At 44.7% G+C, this 17,482-nt stretch overlaps 1 protein-coding gene across 6 annotated transcripts in view; it reads right to left on the minus strand.

Annotated features, from left to right (window-relative positions):
• The window catches only part of LOC143283091 (uncharacterized), a 110,652-nt gene that overhangs the window by 33,048 nt on the left and 60,122 nt on the right, over positions 1 to 17,482 (minus strand). For all 6 annotated transcript variants that reach the window (XM_076589163.1, XM_076589159.1, XM_076589165.1 and 3 more), the window contains exons 6-13: positions 16,735 to 16,843; positions 14,845 to 15,002; positions 13,689 to 13,856; positions 12,209 to 12,325; positions 11,447 to 11,591; positions 9,598 to 9,891; positions 4,024 to 4,125; positions 3,159 to 3,240 (exon numbers count right to left, since the gene is read on the minus strand). In XM_076589163.1, coding sequence (XP_076445278.1) covers positions 3,159 to 3,240; positions 4,024 to 4,125; positions 9,598 to 9,891; positions 11,447 to 11,591; positions 12,209 to 12,325; positions 13,689 to 13,856; positions 14,845 to 15,002; positions 16,735 to 16,843 — 1,175 coding nt within the window. The remainder of the gene's footprint in view (positions 1 to 3,158; positions 3,241 to 4,023; positions 4,126 to 9,597; positions 9,892 to 11,446; positions 11,592 to 12,208; positions 12,326 to 13,688; positions 13,857 to 14,844; positions 15,003 to 16,734; positions 16,844 to 17,482) is intronic.

Consider the following 17,482-nt stretch of genomic DNA (forward strand, 5'->3'; position numbering starts at 1 on the left):
TTAAGACTTAAACTGAAGACGTCTGTCTCTCCCTACTCCCCCCTCCCTTTTTTTTTTCGCCTACATTCTCTGACAAAGTATAATCAGTTAAGTGTAGAATTACCATTCTCACCCACTGACAAAGAATGATTAAGTTTAGAATCAAAATTAACCGTCCACCCAAATCTTTCCCCTTCCCTTATTTTTCACAGACTGATGAAGTATTGATGAATGTGGAATTAGAATCAACATATTTCTCTCCTTCGCCCCTTTTTTTCATGATGTTTGATATTGCACAATATTATCAAGTGAAAAATCAGAACTAACGCCATTCTCTCCATCAACCCCAGCACACTTCTTTTTTCATATCTTTTGATGAACTGTAATCAAGTGTGGAATCAAAAATAAATATCCATCTCTCGTCTAACCCTTATTTTTAATCCCCCACCCCCTCATATTTCCATATTCTCCGACAATGAAAAATTAAGTATATAATAAGATTTAACACCTTTTTCTATTCTCCCCAACTCCAACCCCCCTTTTTTCCAGAATTTCTGACAAAGTATAATTATGTGCAGAATTAGAAGTAACAATTTTTGTCTCTCTTTTTTTTTCTGAATTATGTATTTCTGTGCATTATTCTGTTAAATTTAATCATTTCTTTCCTTTTCTTCTTTTTTTTCTCCCTTAATTCATCCTCTCTGTCAACATCTGTGTTCTTTTCAACGGTAGTGGTGGAGTGGACAGAGAGCAAGGGAAGAGTGTGGGAGGGGGACAGAGAATGGAACACAAACAACTCCCAGACATTTATCAATATTCACAAATCACACCACCACATTCCCTTAGAAAAAACCAAAAAAACCCAAACATTTCTGGTATTTTTGTGGGAAGCATCTGAGAAAAATCACAGATTTGACAAGTTAGAGGAAAAAAAAAGAGTCGTGACAGAGAGAGACTGAAGATAAACCTGTCAACAATGAGACTGAGAGGCAGAGGATAACCCCGGCATCTGAAGATAAACCTGTAAACAATGAGACTGAGAGGCAGAGGATAACCCCGGCATCTGAAGATAAACCTGTAAACAATGAGACTGAGAGGCAGAGGATAACCCCGGCATCTGAAGATAAACCTGTAAACAATGAGACTGAGAGGCAGAGGATAACCCCGGCATCTGAAGATAAACCTGTAAACAATGAGACTGAGAGGCAGAGGATAACCCCGGCATCTGAAGATAAACCTGTCAACAATGAGACTGAGAGGCAGAGGATAACCCCGGCATCTGAAGATAAACCTGTCAACAATGAGACTGAGAGGCAGAGGATAACCCCGGCATCTGAAGATAAACCTGTCAACAATGAGACTGAGAGGCAGAGGATAACCCCGGCATCTGAAGATAAACCTGTCAACAATGAGACTGAGAGGCAGAGGATAACCCCGGCATCTGAAGATAAACCTGTCAACAATGAGACTGAGAGGCAGAGGATAACCCCGGCATCTGAAGATAAACCTGTAAACAATGAGACTCAGAGGCAGAGGATAACCCCGGCATCTGAAGATAAACCTGTCAACAATGAGACTGAGAGGCAGAGGATAACCCCGGCATCTGAAGATAAACCTGTCAACAATGAGACTGAGAGGCAGAGGATAACCCCGGCATCTGAAGATAAACCTGTAAACAATGAGACTGAGAGGCAGAGGATAACCCCGGCATCTGAAGATAAACCTGTCAACAATGAGACTGAGAGGCAGAGGATAACCCCGGCATCTGAAGATAAACCTGTCAACAATGAGACTGAGAGGCAGAGGATAACCCCGGCATCTAAACAATAGAAAACAGGAGAAACAAACTCGTTTGGCAAATGTTTAAGTTTCCCGTTTTCTCCCAAACAGACAATGTGAGAGAAAGGAGTGAGAGAGACAGACAGACAGACAGACTGACTGACAAACAGAGGCAAAGAAGGGAGAGATGGGGGTAAGGGTGGGTGGTAGAGGTGACTCAACAAAGCGACGTCCAGATTCAGCCACACACAGAAAAGAATAAAAATCAGCAAGGGAGACAACTACGTATGGAGTCCTGGCCACTTAGCTCTATTTGCAGACTTGACTTGTTTCCCTTGTAATACTCTTTGACACCACAACGCATCTTCCCTTCGTTGATGAAGGACTGTATTTTCCAAGCGAAATATCTCAGTGAATTCTTAGTGCACAGCATTCATGGCATGATACTTTGGAAGAGAAAGGATGTGTCCGTGTATAAAAACCCTTGATGGCGGAAAATAGATGTGAAAGGAAAGGAAACACACAAACACACACACACACACACAAAAGCACGCGCGCGCACGTACGCGCACGCGAAATAGAGACGGACATACAGAGAGAGAGAGAGGGAGAAACGTATCTTTGTACTGTTCAGCGAGTTCAAATCGTCTTCGTTTTCCCCCCAAATCATCCTGTTTTTCAATACATTTATCCAATCTTTGATGTTCCCAACACACACACACACACACACACACACAGAGGCTAAACCATGTGTGCATGTGAATATTCACACACGAACATGCATACGTAAATGCTGATGCATGTCAGTGCGCACGCACACACACACACACACACACACACGCACGCACGCACGCACGCACGCACACAAACTGACAGCCACAAAAACAAAGACGGACAAGAAAAACGAACAGCTGAAAGCCACACAGGCAACAGGCATGAGAACTGTCCATGTTAAGCAAAAAGAGCAAAATTCTGGTACACAGCAGAAATGGGGAGGAGGAACAATGCATGATATTCTGTTTACATGCCATCCAGTCAAAAGACAGAACTATCACGGCAAGACATAATCATACATTTTCTTCTTCTTTTAATTTGTTTTTTTTATACAAAGCAATCAAAATAACTGATCAATGGACCATGGCAAGACATATACCATTTCTTCTCTTTTTCTGTTCTTTTTTTTTTTAACCATCAAAATACTGCATTTATCATCATGCACTGTTGCATTTAACTTTTTTTTCTCTCTGTTGTTTTTTTTCTCCCTTTAGATTTGCTACTGTCAGATACATGACGTGATAATTGTTTCATGTTTCACGCGACGATGCGCCTTTTGCTCCAAACAGTTGTGATGCCAGGCAGACAGACAGACAGGGACAAACAATAAGCGGTGTGTGACTTACTTTTCTGTGGTGACCAGCGCGGCCAGAGTGTTTCGGTGCATGGCCACCATGTCTCCGCTCATCAGATCTCCCATCGACTCCGCTGCACACACACACACACACACACACACACACACACACACACGGTCAGCCAAAGTAAAGCAGTGGCAGTGATAACAGCAGTGGCAGTGATTTTTTTTTTTTAATTTCACCGCCAGACTAAGTCGCATTTATGCACCAGCTAGGTAGAGGACTTATGTCACTGAAAGGTGACCAGATCATGGGTCTGTTATCCATGAGCCAACTGCTCTCCATATTCGGTGGTAGGATAGGCCATATCATTTCACTACACATAGCAGGGGGAATCCCCAGCTATTCTTAGACACCATCTTTTCTGTGTTTATATCACAAGGGAATTGTTCACTCTAAACTGACTGGCAGTGAACGGGTTTTAAGGGCGCGCGAGTGCATCAGTTCCGGATTTCACGTGACAGTGGTTCGACTGAAAGGGAGAATTTTTGTTGTTGTTGGAATGTAGTCCTCATCTGTCCCTGAACACATTTTGATGACGCATGACGTAGTGACAGTCTCTCGGCACATCCACAAGAACGACTGCACGAACTCACGCACGCACGAACTCAACACTGATTAATCTTTTCCCTTCCCCACTTAACTCTGCCACCCACAACAGCTTGAACAGAATGAAGGATAAGCGGGGCAGAGAAAGAGACAGACAGACAGATGGTATCTCTCTCTATGAGTGTGCGTATGTGCGTTCGTGTGTATATATGTGTGTGCGTGCGTGCGTGCGCGCGTGCATGTGTGTGTATATGTGTGTGTGCCTGCGTGCGTGTGTGTGTGTGTGTGTGTATGTGTGTGTGTTTACCTTTACGCAGGGTCAGCTCATCAACGTGGGAGGCAGGGAAGGTGCCCTCTCTGCCGTCCGCCGTTCGTCCCTCCAGGTAGCCCTGGTCCGTGATGCCCAGCACTGACCAACACACACACAGCAGCATACATTGTCACACGGGGATAAAATAAAAATAAATAAATAAAATAAAATAAAAATACAAGCAGTAGCCAACCCACACACAACACCGCGCCCTAGTCACTCCACACCCACATCTCCGTTCAGTGCAGGGATAGAAACACACACACTGACCAGCTCACACACAACGCCCCGCCCCGTCACTCCACAACACCATACAGCATAGTGACACGGGTATAAAAATACAAATATTGTCTGGGCCTGTCCTTGGCTTTATTCACTCACAAGTCTTTTATTGTCATGTCAGTGTACGGCGCTGCGATTTGTACATTGGTTTGTTAGATAGAGGTAGAGAGGTAGGAGGGAGACAGGAGGAGGATCGGGAAGGAAAGAGACAGACTTATAGAGAAAGACAGAGAGAGGTAGACAAAGAGGATGAGAGACAGACTGATGACACAGACAGAAAGTTGTAGAGCGAGAAACTGGCTTTCCTGCCCTCCCCACCCCTAACAAGCCCTACCCCTTTTTTCCGCCATGTGCGATGTCTGTTTTTGTTTTCCAAGCATCGAGGGGGGCGGGGGGTGGACGCCACACTGAAAGCATACTGTCCAGTGACTTAAGATTTGACCGTCATGACGTAGATCTAAATGGCAGAATTGAGCATGATAAAAGCCTAACTGGCAGAACTGAGCATGACAAAAGCCTAAGCCCCTCCCATTTTCTGGCGTTGTTATATAAAATGTGTGCGTCGCGTGTCGGTCAGGATAAAGCTGCTCTTCCCTGACTGGCGACCTTCGGCCAGTGAACGGGGACTGCTAATTAGCCTACAGCTTTCACGCTTCATCCCATGGATCACGAACCGCTTTTCGGCCATAATGTGACCAGGTCAGCCCAAAAGACGCTTCTCTGACCAGACCTCCAACGCTGTCCGCGGTACTGGGTCTGACGGAACATCAAAGACGGTTTTGAATTTTCAGTTGGTGAATTTGTCGGCCGGGAAGAAATTAATTCAGCCTGGATGCAACGTGCGTTCGTGTAGCCTGCCTATGATGCTTACCGTCCTAAAATATACACTTAAGATTCAACAACCGGTGTGAGCTGACAATTTCACCTAATGTTTCGTCGATTATGATCCCTCAAAACAAAACAAAAACAACAACAACAACAAAAAAGCACATGACAGATACGAATGAATTCTTTCTGACATGATATGGACGCCTCCAACCTTCGCCGAATCTCCCACGTTAGGAAGACCAACCTCATCAGGACAAAGGCGATTCTGCCTGGTGGGTGGATATAGGTGTATAGCTGTGATACCGTATTTCTGAAGCACGAAAAATCTGTGTACAGTTTATGATACAGTGCATACTGGAAGGTGTGCATGCGTCCTCACCGCTTGAAATGAATTAAAACAGAAAACGATAGACAAAGGAAGAAAGGGACAGAGACAGGGTGACAGAGAGAAAAGACGAGAGAAAAATCTTTACTTTCGTGAACAGATAAGCAATGGTGTGATTTTTTTTTACATCCAGTCCCCGCCCTGAAGAGAGAGACAGAGACAGTGATAGACACACAGAGACAGAGACAGAGAGAGAGGAGGGAAGGAAGGAGAGACAGAGAGGGTGAGAGAGAACAGTGAGAGTGGACACCCTTTCTGCTTCCATGTGAAGACCCTGTTCACTTCCTGTCACGAACACACGCGTCCTGAACAAAGACTTCACCAACCCACACCCATATATACACTTCCGCTACCAACACCCCCCCCACCCGCCCCCACGCCCCGCAACTCCTCACTTCCTTCCCCCACCCCACCCAACTACCGTCGTCCCTCCCCTCCGCCCCGCACACAACACACACGTCGCATCACGAAGTTTGTGGCAATCGTGACAAAATCGTCGCAGTGAAGAGCTGAAAACAATCTTCTGGTCTACCTGTACAACACGACTCAGATACACCAAGAGAGATGAAGATTAAAAAAAAAAACACAAGAAAAGTATAAACTACTTCACACACACACATGCACACACACACAGAGGCTATGTGTAATTGCATGCCAGGAAGAAGATAACATTCTCAGCATGCAGATATCAAATACTACACCTCAAATTCATACAGACATGCTGGACGCAAATACACGGGTCAAATACAATTTAAAAAAAACATGAAATAAAACGCTGTAAAGAAATAAAGACATGCTGTTAGACAGAAAGCCCCAAGCGACCACGTTGGTATTCAAATAAAAGCAAAAGATTATAATGAAAACTTGGAGAATATGGACATGTTTTTTAAGAGAAAACTCAAAAAGAAAACGTGTCCACAGACACACACATATTTAAGTCGTTAAGTCTGCCATCTTCTTTCATTTTTCTCGTTTTGATGAGAACATAGAACGCATAAGTCTGCCTTGAAATGATGTTAAAACGTGTTTTCTAGCATATTAACATATAAATAAAAACTACACGACAAGCTGTCTCAAACCATGCAAAAGACAACAACAAAAAAAAAAAGAACAACTACGCACACACTGTCAAAGCCTGGTGGACACAGAACGCTGACAAACGCCATGCACCCCAACCCCAACATGCACCGCAGAAGACACCAGAGAAACGACAGTCCTCCTCTGCGCGGTCCATGGCACCCCTCAACCCCTCACACCCCATCTCAGGGCTCACCCCCTCCCCCACTACACCTCCCAGTGCCAACAAAGGAGAAGAAACAAAGCACAGAACGAAGATAGAAAATAATGTTATCCTTAATCTATGTTGGCTGCTGTTTCACAGACAAAACTATCCAAGGCATTATTTTTTAAGGGGAGAGGGCGGTGTTGAGGGGAGGGAGGGGGACAGAACAGGGACCGGGATGGGGGAGGGGTGGGGCTGGGATGGGGGGTGGGTGTTGGACAGGGGGAATACAAGAGGAGTGAGGGTGGGGTGGGGGTAGGGGCGAGGTGGAAGTCAGTTTGTAAGTAAAAAGAGAAGGAACCCGCTGAGTTGTGGGACGATTGGCAGGAAGCCAGTGTGGGGGCCAGTGGAAGAATAAAGAACCCGTTGAGAGAACTGTGCTCCGCCTGGAGTGGAGAACAGCAATGAACAGTTTTTAATGTGTAGCGGTAATATGCTTGGTGGGGGTATATGGGTTGGGGTTGGCAAAGAAGATAATAATAATATTGCGGGAACGGTAAATGACATGGGGAAGTGTCAAAGAGGAGTCATAATGAAACTGTGGACAAACAGCACAGAGGCTACTGTAGGGGGAACTGCACAAAACTTATCGGGGGAATGATACAGCTCATGTAGGAGAAGAAACGACAAAGAGCCTTAGGGATAATTTTAAGAGAGCCTACATAGGGACTGCTCAAAATCCTACCCCCCACCCCCCCACCCCCCAACCATCCCCCCCTCCTTCCCCCCCCCTCTCAAATAAAAAAGAAAATGACTCCCCACTCATCAAACAGAGGCGCCATGGATTCAGCGCGGCGGAAAGCAGGCGACCTTCTTTCTCTTCCAACCATCATTCTGCTAATTTCAAAAATTCAGGAAACCATGCCATGCAAAACTCGGTCAGTGAACAAAATCACGCCTCCCATGCTGAAGCGGTGACCACTGATGCCGCTGTCAACACTCTCAAAGTCAAGAGGGAAGGGGAAACCTTTGACGAGCTGTCCTGGGCACAGATGCAGGGCGAAGGGGTGGTGGGCCGGGGGACTGTAGGCCTTGGTGCACACGAAGCTTCGCTCCTTGAGGAGCAGCGGCGGGCGGCCGCTGGCGGGTTGGGTGTAGGACCAGCATGGAACACGCAGGGTCTGCAGCGCTCTGCCATTGCCTGCCACCCGCTTGTTGGCTGGGACAGGAGGCAGCAGACAGGGGTTGGTGCTGAGAGGGGTGGGTATGCTGGGGACACTCTCTACCCTTTCTAACTGTGTCTTGGAGGAACAATGCTTGAGACACTCTCCACCCCTTTGTTACACATGTGGTTTACCTTTCTAGCTGTGTCTTGGACGGAGGAACAATTTCCCCCAGTTTGCTTACAAGGATGGAGAATTTCCCCATAGCTGTCTTGAGTCGCAGGGTCTTCTCCTAGCCTTCTAGCCATTGATGGTTGGTGGTAAATGAAAGTTACAATGACCCGTTTTAGTGCCAGCTTAGATGAAAACATACAGTCACAGTAACTGCTGAGCCTATACCTTGCAGCAAGACAAATTTATGCATATTGTTTAAAAATCAGATGACAAAAAAATGGTAACTGCTGGACCCTTTAAAACGCAGTTGAAAATAACAATATGTGGTGTAAAGTCAAAGGTACCTTAAGACGAATCGAAACTTTGTTTTATATTCATCTTAAGGTACCACTGATTTTACACCAACAATTATTATCTTTAACTTTTTTTTAAAAAATTCAGTTAGAGAACTGAGATGGCTTGAAAGCGCCTGTGATGTTGTTATGTTACACATTAAAATAATAATTAACCCCCCCTCTTCCATTCTGACACACCACACACAACTCGGCACTTTACATTGTTTTCAAAGGACCATGAAAACAAATTAAAGTATTTATCTCTGATAATTTTTGTACTTGAAAACTTTCATGTTACAAGGACCTGAATTTATAAGAGATGACAATGATGTCCTGACCAACATAATTATCTTCTTCCAGTAGCGTCCAGCTGTTGATGTCCGCAAACACTGTCATTTCCATTGACCTTTTTGCATGAAGAAAATGCCACCACCACCACCACCACCACCACCAAAGCCATTTCATATGTACATCGTGGGCATATTACTCCCTGTGCACCCTAAAACCAATCAGAACCCCTCACAAAAAGCATGGCTCACAAACTGAAACCCTCTACCACTGTGTGCAACACAAAGCGTTAGTCTGTAACTTTCATGTAGAAGAAAACAATAGAGAAACATCTGAGAAATCGAGTGTTGAAATATACGATACATCACAAAACTGTGCACGACTGATCAAAAGGAAACACCAAAACATGAATACACATGGCATGTCATAAAGATGCACGCATGAAGACATGAACAGACACAAATGCATTACATGGGAAACACTTCTCTTTGCAGTATCAAGGGTTTAAAACAACACCACTACCAAAACATACATACGACCAAGATGACACGCTGTAAGCATCAGATCTTTAAAACAAATAAACAAAACATACTATTTCTAATAATAGAAGTCACAAGAAGATGGGAAAAAAATCTCATATATTCTGCTGAACTTTTAACTGCAACACACTTACACCAAAACAGCTATGAAAAAAAAAACACCTAAAAAACATCAGGACACTTCACATGATCGTGAACAAAATCTAATTATACCAATCACTGGAGGGGAAAAATTTTTTATTTCTTGCAGATTCTGCTCAGCAGCTTTTACCAGTCACACACACACACACACACACACACAGAGAGAAGACGAAGAAGAAGATAAAGAAAGAAACAAAGAAACAAACAAACTCACGTGGGCCCGAGCTGGCGCTGGACACACTAAGAGAGCAGGGGGAGTCGGAGTTGTAGCCTCTGGAGGAGGAGGCGTAGGAGGCGGTGTGGGAGGGGTTGTAGGGCGCCGTGTCGTAGAAGTCGCTGAGCGCCGTCAGACTGTGCTGTGACACGCTGCCCCCCTCCTGCAGCATCCGGTCGTGCAGCACGCTGGCGTGCAGGCGGGGGTCGCTGCGGCTGCGCAGCAAGTTGCGCATGCTGGGGGTGGCCGAGTTCTTGCGCCGGTCGCTGTAGTTGGGGAGTTCACGGATGGGCACTGACAACAACAACAAATGAACAAGTTTTAAAAATTTCAAACTCGAAATATGACGCTCAGCTGAATAATCAGTCTTTTTTTTATTTCAGTAAAGTTTATATAAAAGACAGGGTCAAATTATCAAGCCAGCTGCAAATCCAAGTTCACAAATTTCACTGAAAAGTGAACTGTTGTGCTCATACTTTTCTCTTTTTTTCCGGATCATCAGTGTCATAAATTATCATGCATGAAGCAAACACTTAATTTTCTGTCTGGTTCAGTCACTACCAGTTCGAGTTATCATGCAATTCTTTGATCAAAGTCAACCACTGTGCCGGATTTGTGAACATGAGATGCAGACTCCAAGCTCTGTCAAGCTTGAAAGCTTTAAGTCACGTTGTGACCTCAACTATTGAACTCTCACCTTAACTTTTTTAACCTTTGAAAAGATTTTTGCGTTTATGGGTCCTATGGTGAACTTTGTTACATATAAGTTCCCAAAACAATAATGTCAATGATGTCAGACACATTATCAACGGTTTTCTTCAATTTTGCAATCATACTGGAATACATTCATGACGAATATCAACAACCCCCCCTCTTCCCCTTGCAAACTAGCGAACACTCCAATCAGAGGGCCTGCAGGTCTCTAGACTGACAATCATACTGACGGCTTCCCCCCACCGATGCCAAACACTGTCCCACACCCGGTAGATGACTAAGACCAATTCACGTTGCAGCAATAGGCTACTGGGCCACATGATGATGTGCTGAACACTGTAAAGAAAAGGAAATTGAAGTGGTATGGCCACGTCTTGTGTTCATCAGGACTGGCCAAGACCTTCCTGCAGGGAACAGTGCAGGGAGCAAGGAGAAGAGGCAGGGAGAAGAAGAGATGGGAGTACAACATCTCAGAGTGGACACGTCTGACCTTGAGTGAGACAGTCAGAAGGACAGACAACCACGAGGGATGGAGGAGGCTGGCCCCTACGGTCATAGGGACAACAGGACAGACAGACGTTGCAGCAGTCATGAAGAACCTACAGCAGGACAGACGTTGCAGCAGTCATGAAGAACCTACAACGGGACAGACAGACGTTGCAGCAGTCATGAAGAACCTACAACGGGACAGACAGACGTTGCAGCAGTCATGAAGAACCTACAACGGGACAGACACACGTTGCAGCAGTCATGAAGAACCTACAACAGGACAGACACACGTTGCAGCACTCATGAAGAACCTACAACGGGACAGACACACGTTGCAGCAGTCATGAAGAACCTACAATGGGACAGACACACGTTGCAGCAGTCATGAAGAACCTACAACAGGACAGACAGACGTTGCAGCAGTCATGAAGAACCTACAATGGGACAGACAGACGTTGCAGCAGTCATGAAGAACCTACAACAGGACAGACAGACGTTGCAGCAGTCATGAAGAACCTACAACGGGACAGACAGACGTTGCAGCAGTCATGAAGAACCTACAACGGGACAGACACACGTTGCAGCACTCATGAAGAACCTACAACGGGACAGACACACGTTGCAGCACTCATGAAGAACCACCTACCCACATCGTCCTCTTTGTGATTCTTGATGAGCTCCGCCAGCTCCATGGCGTTGGCGATGACGGCCACCTGGTAGGCCGTCTGGTTGCTGTAGTTCAGAATGCTGCGGTCCGCGCCACGGAACAGCAGCACGCGTGCACAGGCCTCCTGTGGACAATAATTTTTTTATGTACACATTGATCATGTGCTGTTGTTGTTTTTGTTTTTCTTGTTGCCGTTTTTTTGTGTTTGTTTTCATGTAGTTGGCTTTTTGTTGTTGTTGTTGTTGTTTTTTTGTGGGGGGTGTGTAGCTGGTTTGAGGGTTGGCAATATGCAATGTATGTTGGAAATGTACAAGGCATGCACACGCGCATACTCACACACACACACACACACATGCATGCACTCATAAACACTGTCACGTCCATGCAGAGCATCCATGGCCGCACACACGCGCATATATATATATATATATATATATATATATATATATATATATAAAAATAACGATTGATATATATATATATATATATAATGCATCCCTGGACGTGCATGCTCTCTCTCTCTCTCTCTCACACACACACACACACACACACACAAATGCACGTGTGTGTGCACACTTTTCCTTTTTTTTTTTACACATCTCTCTTCATGGGTGACTGTGAAACTGCGTGCCCACAGCCACCCAGTATTATACACGCTTCAGTTCACCGTCAAACCAGCCCCTCCCAATCACAGTAAGGGGTTAAAGCAAAGCCGACATGCAATCACCAGGGCTGTGGTACCTGGTTGTAGGCTGCGCAGACATGCAAAGGGGTGTTCCCACTGGCGTTCTGAGCGTCGATCTCTGCTCCATAGAACAACAGGTGCTCCAAGTGCTGGACACGGCCATAGCGACAGGCCTGAAGGACAACAACAACAACAAAATTCAACACTGAATCTCGTTGAAAGGCTACAACATGACGTGTCAAAAAATAATGCTGCTCTGTTGTTAAAACAGTATTTTATTTGGAACATGTCACAATACAACACAGTTATTGATGAACAGGACAACAAGAATATCTTATATAAAGTCCTGTCCAGATACATGTGCATACTGAGTATGTGACCAATGTCATCATAGCTAGAAGTTTAACCCTGATCATACATGAATTTCAACAAAACTAAGCTAAGCTGCTCTGTTGGGATGCAATGTTCTTTGGAATATCAATCTCAATTTCAAATGGAAAAAAAATGTGATGTCACAAACAAACAAGTCTGTTGTTAACAACAAAGTAATACAGTCCGATGTGAAAACCGAACAACTGCGGGCAAGACAAGAACAGGGGCAGCCATGTAACAAGAACAAGTAGTTGAGAGTTTGAACAGTAAGGACATGACAGTTTGAACAGTGACTCTTCTTTCACAGTCAGTCCTTCAATTAAACTTAACTATTCAACAAATTTCCATCACTTATGAATTGATACCTATTCTACGAAAATTCAATCTGTCTTTTGTTGTTTTTTGTGTGTTTTTTGTGTCCTTTGCAAAAACGTGCAGTGGCAGTTTAAATTTAGGCTGTAGGAAATGTACAGTGACTATATCTTAAAGGCAGTGTCCATGTTCATGTCAGCGTTTCATGAATGACATTTTAGCCCGTTCATCAACGTTCGCCCTGTGCGACCTGAGGCAAAGTTCAACGGAACACAACCGTTTGGATGAAAAAGATAATGGTGACTTTGCTCATGTTTGACATCGTGGTGTGCATGAGACTGAAGCAAGGCTGAGAAAATCAGATGACTGATGAAGGAGGAAAGGATGTGGTTTCACTCTCCTACTTTGTCTTCTTTGCATGTCTCTTTAACAATGAAAGGGGCGTCGATTCTCTCTCTCTTCTTTCTTTGTTTTTCAATCGGATTAAAATATACTCTCTACCACTCTCTCTCCACTCTCTATTTTCTTTCTTTCTCTATTTCAAAACTTTTTTCCCACGCGCACACACACACACACACACACACACAACTTTTTCACACACACACACACATGCAATCTCTAAAAAGTAACAATTGCCACACGTCATTTGTATAATAAATCCACCATAGCATATTTTGAAAAAATAATAATAATAATAAAATAACACCTTTTCTTTGCCTGGTGTGAATAAAAAATCCACTTACTCAACCTACTTATCCCATGACCAAGAAATAAAACTCCAGTTCCACAACGATCGTTCTTCCCCCTTCCCCCAACCCCACCCCTCTAACTTCTCCTCTTGTCCCATCTAACCTGGTGAATCTCGCACCAGCCCTGGTCGTCGTGAGTGCCCACAAAGGCTCGCTCGTGCAGCAGCATCTCGGTGCAGGCCTGGCTGGTGTCGTTGGACACACTGTAGTAGAGGGGAGTCAGCCCACGGCCGTCTTTGAAGTCCGGGGAGGAGCCCAGGTCCAGCAGGGCCTGCACACAGGGGGGTCACGGGTCTGGGGGTTCAAGTCTCTGGTCTGGACATTGTAAGAGGATATGACTGGCGTAAAAGCCAAGTGGTTGTTAAAGTGTTGGACTTTCAATCTGAGGGTCCAGTGCTCGAATCTCGGTAACGGCACCTGGTGGGTAAAGGATGGAGATTTTTCCAATCCCCCAGGTCAACATAATTATGTGCAGACCTGTGTGTGCCTGAACACCCTTTCATGTGTATACGCATGCAGAAGATCAAATACGCAGTTACAGATCCTGTAGTCCATGTCAGCATTCAGTTGGTTATGGAAACAAGAATATACCCAGCATGCACACCCCCGAAAATGGAGAGTATGGCTTCCTACATGGTGGGATAAAAAAGGTCATACACGTTAAACCCTATTCATGTACATACCAGTGAACGTAGGAGTTGCAAGCCATGAACGAAGAAGTATGGGGATATGGATACCTATATAGCGCCTGTCCTCGGTCAGAGACCCGAACTCTAAGCGCTTTACAAACCAGAGACATTCGCCACAACAGGTTGCCTACCTCAGTAGAGCCGACTGACAACTGCCATTGGCCGCTCATCGTTTGTTTTTCCTGTGACATTCTATCAGATTTCAGTCACGCACACATATACTCTATACTGCCTGTCTCTCTCTCTCTCTCTTTGAAGTTTGGAGACCAACCAAAAGCAGTATAGCCTGCAGCATGGCAGCGCTGTAGCAATTGTTCAGCTTACACACACACACACACACACACCCCACCCCACCACGCCACACACACACACGACATGACACTACACACACACACACACACACCACCCCACCACACCACACACACACACGACATGACACTACACACACACACACACACACACGACATGACATGACACCACACACAATTCCAAACATCCACTCCACACAAAAAGGTGAAGGAAAAAAACCAAAAAAACACCCCATCCCAGCCCGGCCCCCATCCTGTATACCTTGATGGCCTCAGCATTGCCAACAATGGCGGCCCGGTGCATGGCAGTGAGTCCTGAGCGGTTCCGGAAGTCGATGTGCGCACCGCCGCTCACCAGGGAGATCAGCACCTCACGCGTCTTGTCCTTCCCCAGGGTGGCCGCCACCGTCAGGGGCGTTTCTGTCCACACACACACACACACACAGAGTCATTCAGTCTGACAGTCGGTCTGTGCTGGTCTATCAATCTGTCAATCTGATTTGCTCACTTACTTATGTAATGTTTAATTTTTCCACACTTCACACAGATAACATGGCACTGTTAGCGATTCTCTGTGGCGCGAACTCTGTAACTAAGCCTGTCACTAAAGTGGGAGCAACTCGAGGTGTGGCGCATGCTTCTCTGTGCATTCTTTCCACTTTGGACATGTTGCATATACACACACAACCACCTTGAGGCGTTATTTGTTATGCATCTGGACACACAACCAGCTTCAGGTGTTATTTGTTATGCATCTAGTCACACAACCATCTTGAGATGCTATTTGTTACATGTAGACACACAACCACCTTGAGGTGGTATTTGTTACATGTAGACACACAACCACCTTGAGGTGTTGTTTGTTATGCGTCTATACACACAGCCACCTTGAGGTGTTCTTATGTATCTAGACACACAACCACCTTGAGGTGTTGTTATGTATCTAGACACACAACCACCTTGAGGTGTTATTTGTTACATGAAGACACACAACAACCTTGAGGTGTTGTCTGTTATGCATCTAGACACACAACCAGCTTGAGGTGTTATTTGTTACATGTAGACACACACAACCACTTTGAGGTGTTATTTGTTATGCTTCTGGACACACAACCACCTTGAGGTGTTGTTATGCATCTAGACACACAACCACCTTGAGGCGTTATTTGTTACATCTAGACACACAACCACCTTGAGGTGTTGTTTGTTATGCATCTAGACACACAACCACCTTGAGGCGTTATTTGTTACATCTAGACACACAACCACCTTGAGGTGTTGTTTGTTATGCATCTATACACACAACCACCTTGAGGTGTTTTTTGTTACATCTAGACACACAACCATATTGAGGCGTTATTTGTTACATCTAGACACACAACCACCTTGAGGTGTTGTTTGTTATGCATCTATACACACATCCACCTTGAGGTGTTATTTGTTATGCATCTAGACACACAACCACCTTGAGGTGTTATTTGTTATGCATCTAGACACACAACCACCTTGAGGTGTTGTTTGTTATGCATCTATACACACAACCACCTTGAGGTGTTGTTTGTTATGCATCTATACACACAACCACCTTGAGGTGTTATTTGTTACATGTAGACACACACACAACCACTTTGAGGTGTTATCTGTTATGCATCTAGACACACAACCCCCTGGAGGTGTTGTTATGCATCTAGACACACAACCACCTTGAGGTGTTATTTGTTACATCTAGACACACAACCACCTTGAGGTGTTATTTGTTACATCTAGACACACAACCACATTGATGTGTTATTTTTTTACATCTAGACACACAACCACATTGATGTGTTATTTTTTACATCTAGACACACAACCACATTGAGGTGTTATTTTTTACATCTAGACACACAACCACATTGAGGTGTTATTTGTTATGTATCTAGACACACAACCACCTTGAGGTGTTATTTGTTTGGCATCTAGACACACAACCACCTTGAGGTGTTGTTACATCTAGACACACAACCAACTTGAGGTGCTGTTTCATCTAGACACACAACCACCTTGAGGTGGTGTTACATCTAGACACACAACCACCTTGAGGTGTTGTTACATCTAGACACACAACAAACTTGAGGTGTTGTCTGTTTCTGTGATCAGTAAATCAGCTGACCTCCGTTGTCCTGGTCATGGAAGTTGGGGTCCAGCCCTTTGTTGGTCATCTTGTTGATCTTCTCCATGTTCCCGTTCCTCACGTACTCCAGGAAGTGCTTCAGGTTGGTCTGCAGCCCACCACATCACACACACACACACACACACACACACACACACCGTGACTACATTGTGACTGCATTCCTGAGTTAACATCCATACTGTGGGAACATATCTGATTAAACATATTATTATTGATGCTGAACGTGATAACATTCCTGATAAATGACATGAGTATGCATAGAGACTTTCATAGATGGAGGAAATTTATATGGGAGCCAGGGTTTTCTTGATAAACATGACATGAAATAATTAATTTAAATCAACACTTAACATCTTCTGTATGCAGCAAACAGGTAAAATACACATACAAACAGATTCATCACAGCCAGAAGCAGTAACACAAGTGAATCAATAGACACAAATGAAGAAATAAGACATACAAGGGTATTCTAGACAATGCATCAATCTCCCGTACTGACTGAAGGACTGGCTGACCAACTGACCGACTCATGAATCACTCAACCGGTTGATTGAACGATCGTATATAAGTGAGAGAGGATTATGGGGTGTGCAGGGTTGGGAGGGGGTAGGTAAGTCGGTCAGTGGGTCATTCCGTCGGACTCTGATTGATGATGAGTTTATCAGATTGAGACTGCCAGCTGTGAAATTTATTGGGAAGTATCAACCCGGGCAATCAGAACAAAGAG

The sequence above is a fragment of the Babylonia areolata genome, chromosome 6 (assembly GCF_041734735.1).
Source record: "Babylonia areolata isolate BAREFJ2019XMU chromosome 6, ASM4173473v1, whole genome shotgun sequence".
Taxonomy (NCBI): domain Eukaryota; kingdom Metazoa; phylum Mollusca; class Gastropoda; order Neogastropoda; family Buccinidae; genus Babylonia; species Babylonia areolata.